Source organism: Acanthaster planci, linkage group LG07, assembly GCF_054643075.1.
Source record: "Acanthaster planci isolate LZ-2023a linkage group LG07, COTS_SCS, whole genome shotgun sequence".
In the NCBI taxonomy this organism is placed as follows: domain Eukaryota; kingdom Metazoa; phylum Echinodermata; class Asteroidea; order Valvatida; family Acanthasteridae; genus Acanthaster; species Acanthaster planci.
Window position 1 is genome coordinate 1915304 of NC_141783.1, and position 23643 is coordinate 1938946.

At 41.3% G+C, this 23643-nt stretch overlaps 1 protein-coding gene and 1 long non-coding RNA gene across 2 annotated transcripts in view; one reads left to right on the forward strand and one right to left on the reverse strand.

Moving 5' to 3' along the window:
• Nucleotides 1–14015, reverse strand: part of LOC110979679 (uncharacterized) — a 79078-nt gene extending 65063 nt beyond the window's left edge. The window contains exon 1 of the long non-coding RNA XR_015425865.1: nt 13934–14015. This is a non-coding gene — a long non-coding RNA (uncharacterized LOC110979679). The remainder of the gene's footprint in view (nt 1–13933) is intronic.
• The window catches only part of LOC110979673 (speract receptor-like), a 73040-nt gene that overhangs the window by 43120 nt on the left and 6277 nt on the right, over nt 1–23643 (forward strand). The window contains exons 2-18 of the mRNA XM_022235683.2: nt 8644–8956; nt 9276–9422; nt 9889–10067; nt 11425–11563; nt 11982–12148; nt 12675–12865; nt 13523–13628; nt 14381–14539; nt 14850–14954; nt 15643–15714; nt 16374–16539; nt 17270–17419; nt 18366–18549; nt 19876–20016; nt 21561–21684; nt 22696–22936; nt 23467–23565. Of these exons, the coding sequence (XP_022091375.2) occupies nt 8644–8956; nt 9276–9422; nt 9889–10067; nt 11425–11563; nt 11982–12148; nt 12675–12865; nt 13523–13628; nt 14381–14539; nt 14850–14954; nt 15643–15714; nt 16374–16539; nt 17270–17419; nt 18366–18549; nt 19876–20016; nt 21561–21684; nt 22696–22936; nt 23467–23565 (2683 nt within the window). The remainder of the gene's footprint in view (nt 1–8643; nt 8957–9275; nt 9423–9888; nt 10068–11424; nt 11564–11981; nt 12149–12674; nt 12866–13522; nt 13629–14380; nt 14540–14849; nt 14955–15642; nt 15715–16373; nt 16540–17269; nt 17420–18365; nt 18550–19875; nt 20017–21560; nt 21685–22695; nt 22937–23466; nt 23566–23643) is intronic.

The window sequence follows — 23643 nt, forward strand, 5'->3', positions numbered from 1 at the left end:
GATAACTTTCCATGGACATTTATCTTGTTGTGACAAAGGATAAGATTGGTTATTACATCCGATCTGCTGTCATCGGCGCATCCCTTGGAAAATGAGTTTCATTTCACTTGGGAAATATGGGTTTTATTGCTGGGAGTGTGGAATTCTTGACGCATGACTGCAATTAAGATGGCAGTATTCCTTCGGGCTCTTCTACCGGAGTTAGCTGGCGACTAGTTCCAGGCTGGTAGTTAGTCGGTGCTTTAAAAAAAAAGACAGAAGAATTGCACCTGCCGCCGGCCGTGAAATTAAGCAACAAGATGAGTGGTGTCGCCCGGCTGGTTTGCGCATACTTAAGTCGGCTTAGCTGGTTATGACAGGTTGAAGTTCGTGATGGCTTTCATAATAAACGGCATTTTTTGGTTATTTATGTATATTTTATATTTTTCTTTTATTACTTTATATTTATGAGTTGCTTTGGTTTGCACAGCCAGTGATACCAACACTGTGATTTTGTTACACATTTTGGCATGTTGCGCTTGCAACTTAGTACACTTAAATTCTGAAAAATCCTGAAAACTATTTCGGTTAAGTTCTGTGAACGTAATTCTGCATTTTGTGAATGACCCCAGATGTCTGGTTTGCAAGTCAACGTCGGCCGGCAATAGTTAGAGTTAGAGTTTTATTCGGAAAATGCCTTCCTTTGTAAAGCCTGAGTTCTTGTTTGAAGAATATTTTTAAAATTATAGTTACCGGATACTATGGATGTATGAATGAGCATACAGAACTGCCAAACGAGAGCTGTTATACCGGTACAGTATCAAGGTCTTGGAATCAAGTGGAACTTTTGCGCGTCAACAACTCCCTAAATGTTATCCACTTAAATGTATAAGCACTTTTAGCCCGTTTCAACAAACTTGAATCGTGCTGCAAAAGTAGCAGCTCTCAATTTTCATGATTTCTTTTATAAGTGAACCGCATCGAAGCCAACAGATGGAAATGCTATCAAAATGACGGATACGAGCATTTTTGTCCCTCGTTTAACGTTCGAAACGCCAAACTGCATTACGAAGAACATTCTGCAAGGGGCACTCAGAGGCTACAAGCAAGACACTGCAAATAAAAGGAGTAGGCGTACTTGTATATACAGCACTCCGTTTTGACTGCCGCAGACATCATTAACGCGTCGTCAACACATCAGCCGTCTGCTTTCTACGTGACGGCGACGGCTGAGGCTCGGGCGGATTACCGGGACAGAAAATCTTAGCAATAATCTCCTTGAGCGGCAGTCGGTGGAAGCAATCGCACCACGCCTTCGGGAAACCCTCTCGGTTTACATTCGCAGGGGCGTTCGTGACATTTCTCCGATTTTTATTTGCACTGTTTTCCACTTGGATTTGGCGAACGCACCAGCAATTGAAAAAAAAACATGACGACGACGAAAGCAGGATGCGCCCAAAGGTTGGGACCCAGTTTAAGCTGATTTCTATACCGCTTCCACCGTTTAAAGGCTATATTTTCGGGGGCTCAATTCAGATTTAGACCGTCAACGAAGCGTCGCAGGGAAACAGCAGCCATCATCCACTACAAATATACAGCAGTCCAGTAGTATTTTAGGTCATGGAATTATTTTGAAAATATATGACAAGACAGCATGTTATCTTTAGCTGTAAATTTGGCGTAAATGACCGCTACTTTTTGTTAGTGGTTGTCAACATAGGTTGAAGGTTGCGTGAATTTAAATAAATGCAAACTGACAAGTTCAAACATCAAGAACGTGAGAAGAGGACTTTGAAATGTTGAACAGTAGGCCCTAAGCTCAGTTCAATTTTTTTTGTGCAAATGCACAACTTCAGTGCTAACTTATACTTCGTTGGAAATGTAATACGTATCGCTTTTCCGCTGAACAGGGCGTTGGTGGCAATCCCGAAACTCATCGACAATGTCATTTGTAAGTGTTTTCCGAGATACCAGCGTTTCCTCCGGTCGTATTTACGTTGGAGTCTCCTTTCTTATAAAGCACGACTATGTTTAAAAGGTGTTTTTACACGATCGAGGGTAGCCTGTGCCTGCTTTAGAAACTCTCAAGAAATAACAACCGACCGCAACTTCCCCAATAAAAAACACATCATCAACAAGACCCAATCAGGATCACGTGTTAATTACATCTTCGCCCACCGTCTCGACAGCCATCAGGGGGGTTATGCGGAGATTGCGTTCGCTCCTAGGAACTTCCTTCGTTCTTTATTATTGCTCATAAGCCGGGGACTTGCCGCTGTTTTCTTTAGAGATTCGTTTCCTCGACTGCAAAGCCTCACCGGGCTCTCGTCTTATGAGGTACTTTTTTTTTCGAGACAATTTTGATGTTTTGAAGAAACTGGTAATCAAGGCGGTGAAATGAGAAACAGCAACGGGAACAATTGCCATGCGTGCCTCGCACCAGGTGCCTATTCACAACAGGTGTTTATTAGCTGCATTCAATGAATCTCAAGAGAAATCTGAAGAACTTGGCCCTCCCAGCAATCACAGTCCAGACGACGACCGTCCCACCTTTTTCAGTGTGCATCCTCGTTTATTTCTTTGCTGAACTTAATGCGAGCTGAAAAAAAGGTCTCTCTCTCTCTCTCTTTCTCTGTTAATAAAGAGTCGTTCTGAATACACAATTTCGAAGTCTAATCCCAGTCGAGTCTGGTGGTGGGAGGATGCAATTAACGGGGACCTGGTCACTCGACGCTAGCCGTGGTTTAGCCGTAGGGAGCCTGAAAGCTCCTGGTGGGACTTCAATCAGCCAGGCGCAGTCCAAGTGTAATACAATAAGCACTTGAGCGTGACCCATTTAATACCGCAGCTAGCGTCTTCACTTTGTCATCTCATCCCTGGACTTTTTTTCACACTGACGATGATGGCAAGGGTTTTCTTTTTAGGAGTACATAATATTTGTGATTGAACTTTATTAACAGATCACGGATGACATCCGACGAGAAGCCAGCAAAGTGCCATCTCTTATTAGTGCGGCATCTCCATTCATCACTGCCAATTCAATAACTGCCATACTTTCACACTTCCTTGTTTTCGGCTTGATTCGCAAAACAGTTGCTCTGTATTTATGTTTTAATGCTAAGCTGTCGTCCAATCTATTTTGTTACCGCGGTTTTATATCTTGCGTTTTACGTTGTCGCGATATACAATGATTATCCTGTTGGCCCCCATCAAACAGTGCACTATTTAAATTTACCCCTCAACGGATCTACTTATGTTATTGTACATTTTTTACACGGTTTGCAGTGGACGTTTTGGGGATTCTTTTTTATTCTTTAACTGAGAGGTCCCCTGAGTGTGTAGCGCTGAAGTCTGCAACGTGAATGCTTCCCAAATGCTGTGCATAAACATAGATTGGCTGCTAGCCGACGGCCCAAGCACCCTCTTCATCACACTCATGATTTGAGGCACTTGGTGTCACATTGCCGATATTAACGCATGGTTTTAAAGACTGAATCTACCTCAAAGTCCCCTTTGAATTGCTAGTGAAGGGGTGACGTGTGCGCTCCTTGATATTCCTATTTATATGAACGCTCTAGTCCGTCCGCGGTGAGGCGTGCGCAATCAATATGAACAGATTCACTCCCTTACATGAATTATACTTGTGTCCTCCAAGGACAGGTGGAACATTACCGATGGCTTTTTGCGAGATTGAACAGCGGTCTTCCCTTGAACGGCGCGGACACCCTGGACTACCGACAAAAGAGGCCCCCACACTTGACCCTGGCAGAATTAATGGATTTCCGGGGGCCTGGAAAATTATCAAGAAGAGAATCGCCACGCGCGTTTCTATGGCGCTGCAGTTATTTGCAGAGTCTCCTACAGGTGGACACTGGACATGGGATTGATTGAATTGAACAAAAGAGCTTGCTGTCTGTCCTCCCGGATGATTCAGCGATAAAGGACCACATCTGAAGTTGCGGGGTCTGGAGGAGCAGACTATATTTCCCTGTTATACGCGTGGTTGATAATCTTGCCGCCTTGGTATCAGTTTTGTGTTCACACCCACTAGTCGTCTGGTGGATACAAATATTTTCCACCTTTGCTCATAACCTATAATACCAGTATAGAACTAAGCCAAATGCTTCTCTTGTATTAATATCGCCGAAGAAACCGTTTTGATCCATGGTGTTCAAATTACCTTTACAAACAAAAACTTCAAAGACTTCCCCCAACTTAACAAGCGCGAGATTATCAAAGTACTTTGAAATGAATAACGGGAAACGTCCTCACGTTTAGAACTCTTCTTTGGTTTGTCTACTTGCGATGTATCTATGGAGGGGAACAGCAAACACGTTCAACGCTTTCCACTCGACGACGGCTATAATGCTCGCGTCGTCTGTCCAAACTCGAGGACTTGCCATTCGCAATGTTTGACAATTACACGACCAAATAGGAATGGGAGTATCTGATGTTTACACCCGGCGGCACACTTGAAACACGATGATGATTTTGTCCACAGTTTTTGAAGGACTCATGAAGGCAACTGCATTTGTCTCTACGGCTTTCTCATCACGTCCATGAACAATTTACTTCATGGATCCGCTGAAGTAATTGAACTTTGCGTCAATGTTTAGTTGTTTTTATAGTCTGTTTACCAATGGTGAGTCCATGCACCCCAAGTTACATCAACTTGTGCGCTCTATTTCTTCGCCAATTCGGAGGATGTGTGGGCGGCTATGTTAGGCAGATACAAGTGAGAATCGATACAAAGCCCTTTTTCAGTGACTGCTTTCCTTACATGTGTTGTGAGGAATTCGTTGCCACAAAATCCCTTAAGTCATTAAAGCTATACTACATTCCGAACGCTTAGGTCTCCGTTGACCACTGAATATAACGGTGAAGACGTTGGATCTTCACCGTGAAAGGGAGTAGTGAACCCGCGATCACCGGCCTAAACATTTAAACTATGGACGTGCCATTGCGTCTTCGGGTCGCGTATCGTTGAGCCATTCATCCCCGCGGAGGCTTGCTTTTCAACTGTAACGTCGTAGAGGACACGAGCTGCACCGGCCCGACAAGTGTCCGTACCAAAGCATTGTGCCAACACCGCGATATCGTACGCAGTCTATTCACATCGAACCCCTGGCCTCAGGTATTGACCGGTGCTTCCCTGCCTTATGTTCCAGGCAGCGCTGATACTTCCTGATCGTGTCTAATTTGACAGGGCTGATCGTATATCGTTTCCCCGCCCGACTTTTCGTCGATATCAACCCGTTTCGCCTGGCTCCTTCGTGTCCCACGGAAGAGGCAATTTCCATTAAAGGTTGTTTTTCATTCTTAACGATAATTTTTTTTCTTGGTCCCTATTGGCAAGCTCAGTGTCCTGTTCCCTCGTGATTCCCTGTGCCGCTCCGGATAAAGTTTCATTCTTTATGGTTGTGATCTCATTAAAGGGCGGGAAGTTGTGGGTTTTGAACCTTGCTCCCCACCAGATAAGCGCCCGCTTCTGAGGTTTAACGGAGAGCGTACATGTTGATGCTGGACTTAATGGAGAAAATATTCAATCATTTCTGAATGAGTAATTGATACCGAGTTATAACTGACGTATAAATACGCTGTGAAATGGAAATGGAATTAATGCACATGTACTTAGTTGGATATACAACCCTTTTGAAAGTATATAAAAGTACAAAGATATCGTTTATGTCCGTCTTACGATTTGAAAGGGAGCTCTAAAAGCCCGGTAATGTGTCCTTAGAGTTAGTTTCATTCTCTGCCATAAATCGCAAAGCAAAGATGGTTTACAATCCTTATCCAAAAAGTTACATTATTCCCCACGGAATTAATTTACCCTTTAAACCCCCTGTTCGCCCAAGTTACATTATGCCCTATTTCACATTCCAGAATTCTTTTACCTACCCATTTACGTTTTGAAGCAGTCATAAATTCCGGCATTAAGGGCGCATCTCGCGGCCTTAAGACATTTCAGGATTCCCCGCACGGTTCATAAACACTGGTTAAACAATTAGACCCGACCCCGCGTTGCGTGCCGAATTGCATCAATACTTTGGAATACGGCCTGTTTTTGGAAGGGACGACAACCAGCTCGGCACGCCCGTGCAACTTTGATCTTCAGTGAGGGGTACCGCGGGGAATTTTAATCAAACAACGCCCGTCCATTAATGAACGTCAGAAAGCAAACAGCACCGACCAAGAGTATACACACACAGCTCTGCATGCCACATCGATATTATCGTTCCGGTATTTATCTCCAGAGATCTTCCATGTTCAACTGTTCATCTGGAAGATAAAGACTTTGGTGGATGAAAGAAACTTGAAGAGACACTAAACTATATATTTTTGTAACCTTGGATATCTATTCTACCCGTAGATTTCCAAGTAAGGCATTGTACAGACACACTTAACAGCACAAAAATCGTATGACAAATTCATTTGCTACCTGGAAAATCGCCACATACCACCTTTCCAATGCGCGCGATATGCACCACACTCGAGTTCTTAACTGATAAAGACTGACTCAGACGCATTAGAGAAGAAAACTGTACAGCTTGTAACACGTTAGAAAAGGTATAGTTTGACAAAATATGAAAATGATTTCGATTTGTCTTTTTAGATTGCTTCCTAAAAAGTCATTTTTCGGTCGCACCATGAAATTTATACACCCGTCATTTACTACTTCGATTTGTGTCACCAGCACATTACAAAAAAATTAAGGAAATGGAAATGACTCTTTTCCCTTCCTATATATATAATTCGATGGGTATCTTTCTTTTCCTTTCTCGGTTCTCCGCTTGACTTCCTACCACTTGACGTGAGCCTATCCTCTCATATGTTTGTATGGCTTATTACATTTTCGCGATGTTTTGACTTTTTTTCGACATCTGCACCGAAGATAAATAATAATTACCGCTAATGATTCATTAGGGAGACCTTGCCATAAGAACGTGCACAATTTTTTTCCAACTTTACTGTCCCATTATTCTATACTCCCTAATCTGATCTGAACCAAACTTTGTATGTTTTCATATTAGCCCCTAATCTATCATCTATCAAAAAATTCGGCCTCCTTCTGGTAGTTTGAAAATAGGGAAACACTGATATGTCCCCCTTAGAGCCGATGTCTCCCTAATGCTGAAAAAATTACCACAAAATGTCTCCTAAATGAGCTATTTGTAAATAGAGCTGCTACACTGATTTTTATAATTAATCTGGAACAGGTAACCCAATGCAGTTGCACTCTTCAATTTACTTTACATTCCAAATTGTGTTTTATTTTATATTTTATCGCTTTAATTATTACTGTATTTGATTAAATTAATTCTTTTTATATTTTTCTTTAGATCTTAATTCTATGCCACTGTTGGCGTTATTGGCACTAGAAAATCTAAACCCTGCGCCTTTCTCAATTGTTTTCAGCGACAGGGGCTCACGGTTCGCGGCACAAAATTAATCATTATGGACGCCAGGCAGTTAATGTATATCATCATAACAACAACTGTGCAGACTGGTACCCGAGTGCTGCCCACGAAATATGTTGATCGATATTAATATTCATAGAATGGGGACGAGCCAGATTGATTCCAAAGGTAGATGTTCAACAGGTATTATCAACAATGTTGTCATTACCATTAAGGACAAATGCATCGCGAGTGTTCACGTCAAATTCCACCACAAGCAAGAGCAGGCGGGGGGCGGCAAAATGACTAAGTGCTTTTAGCTGATGTTTGACGACGAATATGACTACTGGTTGCCGTGCATCCCCATATTAATGTTGAGTGACGATAATCAACATGCGTGAGCCTATTAGATTACAAACTTGGCTTTGCATTGCAAGGCATGACTAATGCTCACTACCTTAACCTTCCATGACCAGCCGCCTTTTTGCCGGGTTTCTTGCGCTGCAACTTTACCTCTGTCTTCAAATTACTCTTCAAATTTGAAGACAAAGTGCTCGATTTGTGCGCGATTGTAATACGTGACTGCTCGTTTGGGCAGAAGTCTGTAGTGAACAAAGTCGATACAACATGAACAATTGAAGAAGAAACGCATGATTCTAATTTACAAATTTACCATATTCACAAAGTCAACAGTAAAAGAGCCGTACGTTGCGGAAAAGCAAGCATTACCCTCACGATCGATACCAGGTGAAAGATAATCCGCCATGTTCATTCTGCTGACCAACGCAACGACAGTGGAATGACCAACGGAAGACACAATGACATACCAGCCCAAACCGAAAAAGAAACTTTAGGCTTAATGCACATTCACCACATCTTTAGAAAGCACAAAATATAGCCGTTTCCATTCGACGAATTAAATCCGTACGATAAGGCGACAATCGGTTCGTACAGACACAAAGGGAAAAATCACTGTATAGTTAAAGAATGTGGTTGTTCACTTGTGACCGTCAAGATTTTGAAGTCAGAAATGTAACGCTGTTCTAGACACTGAACTGACGAATGCAAAGTTTATATGAATTAAACACGGCACAAGAGGGCGTCCTACAGAATTAACATTCACCCCTGTACCTGACTTTCAGTGTGGCGTTACTGGAAGCAGGGGGGGGGGTTGAACTCATTCTCTTAAAGTGTAAACTTAGCTTCAAACATGACAAGTAAGTCTCACTTACTGTACATCCCTTTTTTCATCCTTGTGTCACAGAAATGCACAGCTTATGAGGTCAGCGACAAAGATGTTTACAAGACGTTCGTGAGGACCATCTCCACAGACACAGCAGTAACTATCTCCGTCATGCAGTTACTTCGTCACTTCAACTGGAGCGTGGTCTCCCTGGTCAGTTCTGACACGAACAAGGACCTATCCGTGATGGAGAATCTTAAGATGCGTCTTCCTAAGCTGAACATTAACGTGTCCCACAGTGAGCAGTACACGGCTAACTACTGGCGGGAGTATCTCGATGAGGACGATATGAGACTCTTGAAGATCGTCGAAAGGACGTACAAGGAAACGCGAGGTAATTTTCTTTCAGTGATTACAATTCTATATCGGTTTATGGTTGGGTTGAATACATTACTAATCGATGTTTCGTACAGCGATGTCGTAGCAAAATGGGTTTTACAATAATTATCACGAGAAATTTTGAAAACTTGCTTTTTCTTTGTGATGGAATTGAGAAAACTGAAATTCCATAGAAGAGTCGACAACACGCCCACCAACTGCCAAAAAAGTCAAAAAGCTCTTTTTCAAAGCATGGTTAGGTCAGATATTGCATCTAGACCTACTAGTTTTATGACACTGAAATATGTTTAACCGGTGTGACTTTTCTCTAACAGTTTATCTCTTCATGGGGAAACCATTTGAGCTGTACCACTTTTGCCAAGCGATGGATGAGTTTGGACTCTTAGACAATGGAGAGTACGTTATTGTTTACATCAACGTGAACATACCGACTGAATCTGACTTCCTGGCACTCGAAGGAGGTACGACAAATGTGTATTCAGTTTTCGGCTCCATCGAATCCTTGAAATTAATTCTTCAAGCAACACGTGTTCAAACGTTTTAACAAATTACATACATGGCATCGTGACCCTTTGGGAATTTTGTAGTATGAAATACATTTGGATGATGGTTGCCAAGATGAAAGTGTATCCAGCCTGAAGAAAGTTTGTTAGAAAATACTAGTAATAAATAGAAGCTGCCTTTGTGGAACAGGTATTTTTTATTTGTAGAAAGTTGCGTTTCAAACCATGGGTAAAGAAATTGAGCGCGATACTAAGTGAGCAGCAGGTGCTGGAGAAATCCCTCTGAAATACTACTTGAATCGCAACTGAATGAGTTATTACATATTAGGAGAACTGAGATGGGACTAGAAACAAACAACAGTTGTCACGATGAAAACGAATTCAATCAAATCGGATCCTCCCCAATTTTTGTCTTGATATCCAGATCCGTACTCGCGTTTTTTTAGTCCGGAGGTTCTGGCGTACTACAGGAACGTGTTGATATTGTTCCATACGCCGCCTGATGACGAAACGTACGATCAGTTTAAAGACGATATAATGACGTATCTACAGGAGCCCCCCTTCAACAGTAATCTCACCGACTTCAGCACTGAAGACATGGTGGTGAGTTCAAAAACCATAACAAAAAAGCACAATTTGTCGGTGTGAATACTGTGATTGCCCAGAAAATGATGATTGTGCCGATTTGCAGCAGGGTTGGCTGATTTAAATCACCGATTTATATCGCGATTTAAATCAAATGAATTTTTAATCACTGATTTAAATCAACAGTTTAATTTTTTGGAAAAAAAAAACTGTTTGTTTGTTGGGTTGTTGGGGTGTTTGTTTGTTTGTTTGTTTGTTTGTTGGTTGGTTGGTTGGTTGGTTGGTTGGTTGGTTGGTTGGTTGGTTGGTTGGTTGGTTGGTCGGTCGGTTGGTTGATCGGTCGGTTGGTTGGTTGTTGGTTGGTTGGTTGGTTGGTTGGTTGGTTGGTCGGTCGGTTGGTTGGTTGTTGGTTGGTTTTTCAACCAATTGGTAATTTTTTTCACATTTTAAACAGCAAATCCCTCTGCGAGGCTTTCAGTTCCTGGTTTTTTTAAGAAGTATGAATGCACGTGTCACACTTCAATTCTGGCCACTTGTTGCGATATAAATCAGATTTTTGGATTCAGTAAAAATCATGCAAAGGATTTATAACCACGATTTGTATAATTCGCTGAATCTAAAGTGTCCACTTCTGAGTGGTAAAGTATGTTCAAAATACTTTACCTGTATCGCATGTTAAATGAATACATGTACATGTGGTTGATGGCATGTTTTTCACTCATTGGCTATTAGGTGCGAGTACTTTGTTGACAAAATTCTTGTGAACTCTAGTTTTGTCAAAACTTAGAGTTCGGTTTAAAACCTGGCACACGTAAGCACTCTATGTGACTGTGTCTCCGAAGGGACTGTCTTCTGTACGGGTGTGTGCACCAACAGGTGCTATACTGCATGCATTTCACCCGAGCTTAGACAATATTTGAGGTGGTTTGTGATTTTAATCAAATTACTTGGTTTAAATTGCTAATTCCAACCCAAATTTGCTTCATTTTGTAACAAATTTAAGAAAAGAAAATTAACACACTTGCAGTTAATCTGCTTGCTTTGGAATGAATCATTCTAGCTGACTTGTGTCCAATTTTTAAAAAAATTAAAAAAGAAACGATTATATCAAAAAGTGTGATTTAAATCGTGAAAAATCTGATTTTTTAGAAAAAGTAAAATTACCAACCCTGATTCGCAGGTCTTAGTGCTTTTAGTTCCCCGAAAAAAAAACTTTGGGAGCAATCTGTATTTCAGAATTGTTTGACCTAAATAACGTAGGACACGCTTATGGACCTTGCTTGTGCTTAATTCCAATAAAACCTAAAGCAAAGAAGGTTTTGTGAAGAAGTTTTCATTTTACCGCTATCGTTAGTACGTTAATTTTCCCTTGCAGATTGGTGAAGAGGCACCATTTTTGTATGATGCCGTTATGCTGTATGCTTATGCTCTGAACTCTACATTGGCCAAAGGGGGTGAAGTTGACGACGGTGTCGAGATCATCCGAGAGATAATCGATCGCGGAACGTATCAAAGTGAGAATCATTTTCCCAGTCTGTGTGTATACGGAGTGATAGGACAAACACCAGTGTTAAACACTGCTTGATCAAATATACCAGGCAAGATATGGGACGCCTGTCCAATCCTATACACAATGTAGACAATTGTTACCTGACACATCCCCCCTAGAATTCTGTAAAGAATTCCTGAGATTCCGATCAAACAATGACGAACACAAAGGCCGGGGGGGTTCTCTCCGTCCCATATCTTGCTTCAAATGTGATCAAAACATCCAGCAAAATAATTGTGTGATTATTCTGCTTCCTTTACAACAGTTCGAAAATCATCACCGCAACACCATGCGTAGACTGGAGAGTACAATATTGTCATTGTGTCGATACTACTTGCACTTTCTGGATAAAAATTTGAACTTTTCTGTCGTTTCCATGCTAGGTATAATGGGAATGCAGCGTACCATTGACCAGAATGGAAACGCTCTCATGAATGTTTCTCTGTATGCACTGGAGCAAAACAAAACCGCGGGTAAAGGTGATTACTACTACAAGATACAGGGTGTTGGTAACTTCCAATACAATGCGTCAAACAACGAGACACATTTGGTGAGTAATATGGTCTGTGAAACCTGTCCTCTCTTGACTAAAATGTTTTTCTGCAGGATAAAAATAACCTATTTTAATGACGTGAATGTGGTGCACCTTACATGTACCAAGTGTGTTTGTTCACTATTATTTCCGTCCCGCGAAGACAAAATAAACCCGCATTTGTCCACTCCGTAGGCTACATCGAAATTAAACATTTCATCCAAAAGGAGCATAGACATGCGCGAACGCTTTTGTGGCTATGATCCTACTCAACCGGAAATCGCTAAACATCATTTTCCGTCAAAAATCATCTGTTCCGAAACAGGACAAATTTGCAACTACTAGGTCTATGCAGTTGCAAGCGGTTTACCGTCAACGCCCTTAACCATGCCTTTCTTGACTTCAAAAGCTACAGCTTGACCACGACCAGGAGTATGACAATTGACAAAAACAGATCCCAGGGTCGTATAGTTCTGTTACTGCAATTGTCGTCCATGTTGTAATTGGGCCAACCTCCCGATGAATTCATTTTAATATCTCACAGACTTTGAAGCTTCGGAAGGAAAGAGAGATTAGTTGGGTGAGCGGCAAGCCACCTCTAGACCGGCCAAGGTGTGGCTTTTTCCGTGAGTACTGTCAACCAAAGGACGAAGTCCTCCAGCCCGCACAAATAGCCGGGATTGTCTTGGGCAGCATGCTTTTGATAGCCATTGTCATTGCAGCCGCTATTCACAGGTAAATATGTAACTTTCCGACTGCTTAAAAGGGGAAAGCCCATTGTCATGGCCTTTCGTGACAGTGACCTTCAAAGATATTTCATCACACACATCACTTCACAACAGTAACCTGTGCATGCTTAGGACTGACAATTTATACCAAGGAAAAGGGCGGTTTACTCGCCGTACTTTTGAGTATTTAGTTAACAAACACAGTTATTTTAACTATTTTGGATCCTTAATACGTTTTGTAGCCTCCCTTAAGATTAGCTCTTGTGTCACTCAGATAACTGATTCTTTTTACCCTCCGGTGGAAACGTTAGATTTTCAAGCATATCAATATTTAAGTATTGACCGACTGACCACTGAGCATGGGATCTTTGGTCCACTTCAAAATTACTATACAAAAAGCGATTTTTGTAATAGCTAAATTTTTTAGAACCAATCACCGTACTCTGACAAAACAGTAGTTCGATTATTATTTCGTAGGAGATGCTATATACAAACGTTTACCCTGCACTTAAACTCTTCCAAGAAATCGCTGTATTTCAACAACTTTTTTAAGTCAGCTCAAATGTAAAGTCATGACTACAGCAGCGTAACTGATTCTCATGAAGAAGAGTAAAAGGCCCTTTAGAGGAAGCATTATAAAAATGTTTGCATGTGTCTCCAACAGAGTGTGGAAGTACGAGCAAGAGTTGGCAAGTCTCCTCTGGAGGATTGACTACAATGAGATCAAGTTCAAAGGTCAGGATGGTTCTACAACAACGATGGGAAGCCGGGTACGTAAAAAGGTCACATTTTTACCAATTACTTGACTTATTAGCTGTTCAAATTGAATTGTATAAGCTACCCATAAAAAATGTTTGCCCACTCTGTACACAAATAGTGCCCCAGACAAGCAACCCATTCACGCACGCCATTGAGAGTCAAGGGTGACACTCAGAATGATTTGTGGGATACATAATCTGCAAAGTTACCAGTGAGTACTTTAAGTTAATCAAGTGCATGTATCACCACAAGGAAAATCCATGTTCCCACTCTTGGCCTTAAAATGATGATCAGCAGAATAAAAGGTAGGGCTTACCTTAGGATTCACAGCTGTTTCATCGGTGTCATATCCATTACGCTGTAGATTCCTGTTTACCTCTTAAATTTACACGTTTGCCCTGCAGGAAAAAGTTCCGAACAAGGGTATCAGCAAAGGAATGGCCAGCTCAGAACTACAGCACTAACCATAGAAATTCTTTCTTGCTGTAGCCATCCACTGCAGTAATTATACATTTTAAGTTAACATTTCAACCCCGTAGCCGCCTTGTGCAGTACCTCCCCCTCATCGGTTGAAAAAGAGTCATGTTGGTGGGGGGCATTCATTTTGTTGGTAGCGTGCATTTCATAGCTACATGTACATGTAGTTGTGAATCAGCAAAGTGCAGCTCCAACCAAAGGAGCCTCTATTGCTGGGAAAGTTGCGCCCTCTCTTGGTCCCGCTTAAATTTCAAATCCCTTTAATTTGTTATTTATGACACTCCAGGTGAGCATCATGACAACAGAAAGCCGGGCATCCGGTGATGGCTTGAGGGGTCAGATTTTCACCAATGTTGGCAACTACAAGGGTGCTGTGGTAGCTGTCAAGAAGATATTTAAGCAGCACATTGACGTTAGTCGTTCCATGAAGAAAGAGCTGAAAATAGTAAGTTCTTATGTGGTAACTTCCCAGATTTATTCTAAGATTCATCTTCCTAATCCAAATGACCTGATACTTAACTGATACATAAAGATCAAGTATTTGTGAGCAATGGAATGCATAACTGGGGTTTACATGTAAGTTTCTAGAGCAACAAAGGACTGTGAAGAGTTTCCTGGAAATTTAGTTTTCATATGACATGGTTTGTGTTTTGCCTACTTCTGTTTACAATGCAAAGAATGCAAACTAGGTGTTCAAATATAATGCAATACATCAGTTGTAGAGCTATATTGCCTTTATCGTCTTATATTCTCAGATGCGGGATATTCGACATCCTCATTTGAATCAGTTCATCGGTGCCTGTATAGACTCACCTAACATTTGCATTATATCTGAATACTGTCAGAAAGGAAGTTTGCAGGTATGTATTTTTTTGTCCATTACCATTTAACCAATGAGATATCGAATGTCAGTACGGTTGAGCTTAATGTTTTTGCATGGAGCCCGGTTAGCCGCAGCAAAATTGAGCAGCATGCAGACCATAAGAAAGAGATGTATTTTGTTTCAGCCACTGTTATGTATTTGTAAATAAGGACAAAACATGGTTTCAAAGGTGACTGAATGGGCTTGATCTGAGTCTGTTCTCAGAATTTACACACAAGATTTCATGAGGGTTTCAATCCTCCCCAGGCTGACAAAGGGATTATCCTGCATCAAATTAACCTTCTCTACAGGTTTCTTCAAGCACAATTTCCAAGTTTCTTCCCACCTCAATTATAAATTGAACATTTATCTTTCATCTCTCCCTGGGTTTTCAGGCTTGTGAGTAACTGTGCTTTAAGTATGTTTCCTTTCTCAGAGTCCTGGCCAACGGCAGGAGAAGGAGCACTGGCGGTGATCCTGGATTTCATCAATGACACAAATTTCTATTAAAATGGAAAGTGTTCTTTCTCACCTAACCACAGTGATTATGCTATAACAGAAAGGTTCAGTTTCAGCAATTCAGGAAGTCAACAGGCACTGACGAGTTATCACCAATGTTGTCCTTTATCTTGTTATAATGGCTCCCCTAACCCAAATGCTATTAAATAGACTTTTCCTTCCAACAGGATATTCTTGCTAATGATGAGGTAAAACTAGACAACATGTTTGTGGCATCAATAGTAGGAGATATCATAAAGGTAAATAGAGCCATCCATAATTTCAGCAGAACCTTGGAACAGGCCTTTTAAAACTTCTAATCACACTGTGATTAGAATTTCAGACATCCATGTTTAGTTCATTTGCAGTTTCAATGAAATGTAACAAAGGGTTTTTATTTTACTGATATTGACATTTGAAATTCACTGTTCATACATAAGCTTTTCCAAAATTCTGCACAGCTTGAGTGTATTCACACTGGACACTGAGCAAGAATGATACTTGGTTGATATAAAATCCTGTCTCATAAATAACACGAGGAAGACTTCAACAAAACAAGTAATGAAGGCTCATGCAGCTCTACAAAAAGTGCTTCATAGTGATCCTTAAAAAGGGGGCTGATTCTCTCTTTCCCTCCCCATCCCTACTCTACTGAGAGTAGTTGGGTTTAGTGGAGTCGGAAATTGAAGACAAAAACCAGAGAAGACAGGGGGCAAGACAGATTCTCAGTTTAGCAGCCCCATCATGGGACATGCTGCTCTCAGTTCACCTGCTGAGCTTGCTGAGTAGTTGTTTGACTCATAGCACTAAAGTCTAAGAACTGCGGTTGTCTGTTGTACGATAATTTTAACTACTCCACAATGGCTCCACAGAAATTGTGACTGTGCTTTCATTTTTCACCTGTACTTTGGAAATACAGGGAATGCTGTACCTTCATTCCTCGGAAATCCACACACACGGTAACCTGAAGTCATCAAACTGCCTGGTGGACAGCAGATGGGTAGTCAAAATTTGTGACTTTGGACTGTGGCGTTTCAGGCCCAACCAGCAACTGACCGAATTGGGAGAGCATGCCTACTATGAAAGTATGCTTTGCTAGTTTGCCACTGTTTCTATGGAAGGATGTCCTTAGCTTTCATTTGTACATGTATAATGGTCGATTGCACTGAGGACACAATTTGTGTGAAGTAACTGTCAGCAAAAGAGGATACCATAAACAGTGCCAACTTGTGTCTGATGTATCCTGCCAATACACAGTAATATCTACCTGATGTCTCATTAACATGACCCCAGATGTCACATTCATGGATTACATCTCCTCAGCCCCCCCCCCACACACACACACCAAGCTACCCAAGCCACCAAGGTTGGTCACACTGTTGTCAGAGCAAAATAAGTTGCAATAGGAACTGGGACTCTGGCTTTGTGACAACACCGGGTCATTTTTAAGCAAACTAATGCGGTTTACAGAATAATAAATAACCCTCAGCTAACCAATGTTCCCTCGTCCATTTTGCTCATAGCTCCATCTTGTTTATTTGATGCAAATTTGACACAAAACTGCTTATGCACAGTGTCCACACTGGAAATGAAAAGTTGGCATTTTTTGGTCAAGGTTTTGCCCTAAATGGGTTTTAATAAAAACTTCCCTATTTCTGGTCATAAGGTGTCCAACCATTGGGTAAATCTTTAGGAACTGACAGTTGATCAACTTTTACACTAACAATTACCAACATCTGGTAAGTTAGCTTCGCCTATTTATTCCAGTGTTCCTTGTACACATATTTACACCCTGTATCGATGCGTTGTCAACAGGCTTACTATGGAAGTCACCTGAGCTGCTACGAGATCCATGTGCACCCCCATTTGGAACACAGAAGGCAGATGTCTATGCCTTTGGCATTCTTCTATTTGAGATCATTTTACGCAATGGGCCTTATGGAAATTGTCCACTCAGTCCAAGGGGTAAGATTCTTGGCTAGTGTATAAATATGAGAAAGACTAGCACTGCTTCAAATACATGTATAATTCTGATTCAAGGGACACCTGATGTTGAGGCCTTTGTGTGCTTTGGAATCAGTGATTAGCTTTGCACGGGCATATGATGTCTTCCATTTTCAGCGGAAATACTGCTCACACCTGGGTGAAAATTCATGACACTGTTCGACTGTTAATAGAAAATCCATGCTTACTATATAACAAAAAGTTGAGGGAATCATATAGCACTTCCCTGGGCATCAATCCGTTTTGAAAATTGGGGGGTATAGCCCTGATCAGAACAAATGTGAGCACAAAGCAGAAAGCCCTGAGCTGCATAGGGTCCAGGGCCCGCTGAAGGGCCCTGGAAAATTTTGGAGTATAGGTGCTTTGTGGTGTGATCTGAGACAAAGTCTGACTAGCCAGATTAGCCAGCCTCTTTAACAAATGCTTTTGCAAAGTATACATTTATATTTAGGTTTTGGAAGAAGGGGGGGCAATTGATATAGTGCCCCCCCCCTTGAAAAAAATGGGGGGACATGTCCCCCCGTCCCCCACCGGTAGATGCCCATGAGCACATCATATCAGCATTGGTGTGGTTGTGCTTGTGCACTCATAGAAGTTTCCACAGTTTTGTCACTGTGTTAAACAATTTTCTTTCCCTCCAGTAAGTGTGTCTTATGCTGTGCTTACTGCTTACGGTCTTCATGAAATTTGTACACGGAGCCTCTGTTTGTGTGAAATCACGTGCTTAGCAGCGCCATGAAATTGGGCTCTAGACTACGACCTCTATGCAGCACCCTCATCAGCAATAAAAACTGATAATAAAGAGACTTGCACACAACTGTCATGGTATGCGTGCCCTCACAGGGAACCATACATGTACATTTCTTATGGTGTTTAACATGCTGTCTCTCACGCAATGTATGTACAGAGATTGTAGACAGGGTGACCTACCCACTGGACATCACGCAGCCCTTCAGGCCTAATGTGAATGAGATAGAGGAGTGTTCCGACTGTGTCATTCATATCATGCAGGAGAGCTGGGATGAGGTCCCAGAGCGGAGACCAGACTTCAAGGCAGTCAGATCAAGACTAAAGCCACTCAATAAGGGCATGTAAGTCACAAGCATCCGAACATTATTTAAAGCTACACCTACCAGTTTAACTTCATACATTGTACCTTTCGAGACACAGACTTGTTAGATGTTTCAACCTGGACAAGAATTACACAAAAATTATTTTTAAATATTTGATTTTTACATGCAGTATGTTGCCCAAAATGACAAAAGAATGACAATTTTGGACCCATAAGCTATTTTAAAGTATTTCTCGCTGCTCTTTTCGAAATAGACTTTTGTGTCTCATTTTATTTTCAATCTTCATAATACGTCAGCATATTCAGGTTCTTTCAGGAGGTTTATGAACTCTATGCCAATGTATAATGAGCACAATAGTCATCTTAGGCTGAGGCTTCCGATCAGTAATACCAGTACTTACTTAAGCATCAAGTTACCAGAATTTCCCTTTTCATACTAATCACTTAATGGGAAATGAGATACGGTTCGGATTTGTAATTCTCATGAAAAACCTTTAAAGTGCGTAGCTAAAGTGACACCAAAGCAATGATTTTCTCACTTGTTGGAAACAGTTTTGGACATTTACCCAGCATTGGCAGAATGATTTTCCAAATGGGGAGCCAGTTGTGAGACCATTAGGCATCAGCCTATAATAGACCAATCCTTTATGCCATGCTGCATTATAGGAGCACTAAAAGTTGGGGCCTTGCCCTCAGTCAAAAAGTTGGGACCATCCCTCATTTCCACCAGCAGTGTTTTAACACCCAGAATTATACAGTGTGCACCTACAGTGACATCTTTGCAGCAATTCCTACAGTTATCACAAACACTTGGCATTTTAAAATGCCAAAAAAAAAAAAAAACATAAAACTGAAAGACTTCCCAACCAACAGTGCACAAAGTGCCTTGTAACTTTAAGTTACGGCTTATGGAAGTATATTGGCTGGTATTCATGAACCGTTAGTACAGCCTTCTTGTTTCATGATTATTGGTTAATTGTTACACCCATAGCAGAGTCCCCTGGGGGTGCACTCTTAGGACGGATGCTGGGATTATGTAATTAAACTCTACAATAGAACTGAAGATATTGGGTAGTTATGTTGTTTAATAAGAATTTATAACACTTATCAGGGATAATGGAAACAGAAATGTGTGAGTGCGACTACAGGTAAAGTTAAAAGTAAATGGGATTCAAGTAGTGGTTATTATAGTAACAAGAAGCGACCAACATCAATAACTGAAATGGACTGTCGTCACTCCCAAGGAAAGATTTTTAACGCCACTACTCAGGTATACTTTTGGATATTTGGACGTGATCTTTAGCAGCTAAATTGGGGCTCCGTCTTCTTTTGTTGTAATTCTCAGGAAGTCAAATATCTTAGATAACATGATAGCAATCATGGAGAAGTATGCCAATAACTTGGAGGGGATTGTGGAGGACCGAACCCAACAACTCATTGAGGAGAAGAAGAAGACTGATAACTTGCTGCACCAAATGCTGCCTATGTAAGTTTGTTGTGTGAAGATAATGGTAGGCCTTTGCTTACTGTGACTGCTACGTGATTTTGAAGTGGGGAGGGGGCCAGTTGTGAGACCCTCAGGCACCAGCCATTAATAGGCTGATCTATTAAGCCCCATCCCATTATTTGGCCTGTAAAAAGTGAGGAAGGTCCACTGGTCCTCTTTTCCTCACTTCCGCTGCCTGTAAATCACCTACATTGACGGAGGGATTTTTCTAACCCCCTCCCCCACCCAATGATTTGTACCACAGAGCTACTGCGGGAAGGAGTCTTGTCAAGAAGTCAGTAATCAACTGTAATTTCATGGCTGCAACTGGAAGTTGACACGTGTACACGAAAACCACATCATGGAAATTCTGCATGCAAACTTACCTTCATTCAGCCTCACAATGCAGCCAGTTACAATATGCACGGTTTTCCATGTGACCAATTCTTTAAAAAAAATGCAGTCATTATACTGTCCAAAAAGTAATTCAACACAACTGTGAAAGGAGAAAAGTCCAGCCTTAAATTTCGAATGTGATACTGCACTGATGCATGCCATATATCTCTGCAGTCCTCGATTCACAGCGCATTATATTAAGACATGAATGGTTTTATGCTGCAAAAGGAAACAAACAAAGAGTGCTGTAACACGTACTTTAACAAAGTAAGCCAGTTCAGTATTCAAGAGAACATTGTCATACTGACAAGGTATTGGCAAGAAATTCAGAGACTCACAGTGACAAAAGACAAGATTTTCACACTGACAGCAGTCGACCTGTTGGTTTTTTGGTCATAGTGACAAAAACTTAACACACTGACAACATGCTGACACCACTGAACTGTTAACCGCAATGCTAACTGTCATGTCACTGTAAACCAACAATGAGACCTTGACTAGCTCAGTGGTCGAGTGATAAGACGTTTGCACTACCAAGCAGAAGGTCGTTGTTTTTTTTTCTACAAGTGCTTGGAAAGCAGCTAAAGCTTTTCTTCTTGTAGGTGAATTCCTGTTGATACAGTCTCTCAGCCAAATTAAGTTTTATTTTGTCAACCTAACAAGGTTTTGCTTCATTTCTCTCATCAGTGTTGCCCCAAAATCCTGGTTGTTTACACTGCAGGTAGTTTGTACAGCCATCTTTGGCACATTTTGTAGTTCTAATGAACAAAAAAGCTCTACTACCAAAGAATAGGAACCTCACTCTTTGACTTTATGAGGAAAAAAATAAAATAACACTCATGGTGAGCATGTCAAAGCAAGGTTCCAAATGAGTACCAGAAATCCATGATTTAGCCTCCCCAAAACAGGTTTTTGACAAAAAAAACCACATTCAACTGAATTCACTCATTGACACACTACACAAGTGAAAGGTCTTGTTCTTTTAATTTGTCGTAGTGATGTTTGTAGTTCTAAAGACTCTGTTGGAACTTTTTCCACTTTTTCTTGGGACATTGCCCTTGTGCATACTCAGTGCCACATGCAGTGCCAACTTCTTGCTGAGACCACAATAACAGTAAAAAAAATCCATGTGAAATTTTTATCCACAGGCCTGTTGCAAATCAACTCAAGCGAGGTCGACAGGTCGTGCCTGAGTCATTTGACTCGGTCTCAATATTCTTCAGTGACATCGTCGGCTTCACTGCTCTGTCATCACAGAGCACCCCTTTCCAGGTGAGAGCGTGCAGTCATTTTGCAATACACTATATATAAACATAGCATTTGCAGGATATGAATGTCACCCACACTAATTTAAGATCACAAATTCACATCCTCCATAGTCACCTCCTACTGACACCACCCAACCTCGCTATGCAAAATCAGATCATGTGTATTTGTCGTATCAGCAGTCACAGACTACTGAGACCTGGTTTGGTATTTAAATTGATGGTTGTAACATTAAATGCAATGCCTTTTTAGAACTTTTAAGACCATCGCAATATTATGATTGATGGTGATTAGAAGTGAATGTAGCATATGACTTGCATACATCTATACATGTATATGAGCTGTACCCTCCATTTTCAATGGTTCCAGGCTAGAGAAGTTTGTGACTATCCCCCCTGAGCTTAAGTGCACACTCACTGGCAAAAGAAAAACAGATGGTACTAAGTTTTCCACCAGGTTCTTGCACGCGTTTAGTGTACAGGCAAAGACCATACATTCCAGGCTAAATTTGTTGCGCGTACTCAGCATGCTTCACATCAAATGTGCATAAACTCGCACGCCCATGCAGTGAGTGCATATCAAAGGACTGTCAATTTCATTTCAAAACACGCCCTGTTTTGTTCCCACTTGGAGTGGATAGACAAGGAGAAATCTCTCCCCCCACCCCTAATTCAAATGAACTAGCTATACTCATCTGCTTTCTTTGCATGGTAATAAATACTGGTACATGTAAACGTACATACATGTGCTTGTATTTTACTGAATCTTCATACTTTGTATTTTACTCTGCTGCAGATGTTGTCACTGTATTTCAATTCAATTTCAACACATTTCACATTTACATGTATTTGCATATTCATAAAATGATAACAAATGACACAACCATGTAAAGAATAAAAAAGTAGCAAATTATATGAAAGTACATGGAACTGAAACAGACAAAAAATAAGAATCGCTATGTTATCTATTAAGTTAAAAAATGAAACTTTTTTGCCCATTTTTCATTCCATCTCGCAGATTGTGGATATGCTGAATGACCTGTATTCACTATTTGATGCCATCGTCAGCTACTATGATGTGTACAAGGTTGAGACCATCGGAGATGCATACATGCTGGTGTCTGGCCTTCCCATTCACAATAGCAGGCACTCTGGAGAGATTGCCTCCACGGCCATCCACCTGCTGGATGCTGTACAGCATTTTGAGATTCGACACAGACCAGATGATCGGCTGAAGCTCAGGATAGGACTGCACTCTGGTAGGTTAAGATTGCTGTGGAAGTTTCGGTCGGATAGGAGTTTGACTTAATCTGTTGGAGTCCTGAGTCTTGACTTAGCCTGTGATCCTCATGCTGCAGCATATACATGTTGTATGAGCACAAGAACTGCGGGGTAGACATGCGCACTTGGAATGTTCACTGAAATAGCTAAAGGGGGTCGAGTCATCTGTTTTGTGTATTGGCGGAGCCGGAGGTGAGGGCCTTCATTCTCCCTTCTGGGTCCTCAATCGAGCCGTGGTAAATCCAATATGAGCAGCAAGTAAGTCACTTTGGTTCACACTAGGTGTTGAATTTTAAGGCATTCAGTAGGCTAGACTCCTATTGAGGTGCTATATGCATTGCTCAGGGTTGAAAACAGAGGTGTAAAAATAAAAGTTTATATGTAGCAGCACCCAATTCTGACATCCCGAAATCTTGCAAACCTTTAATCCTGCTTGTAAAAACACATCTAATGTATCAGCTTGGTTGCAGAAGAAAGAAAACCATGGACGTTTGTTGTATTTTTTCAGGTCCGGTAGTGGCAGGAGTGGTTGGCACTGCAATGCCTCGCTACTGTCTGTTTGGAGACACAGTAAACACAACATCAAGAATGGAGTCCAATGGTTTACGTAAGTTGAAAATTGTATATCTTATCTGCTCTAAAGTTGAACATGCACGCACTATTAACTCAAGCTGATTCTGTCAAG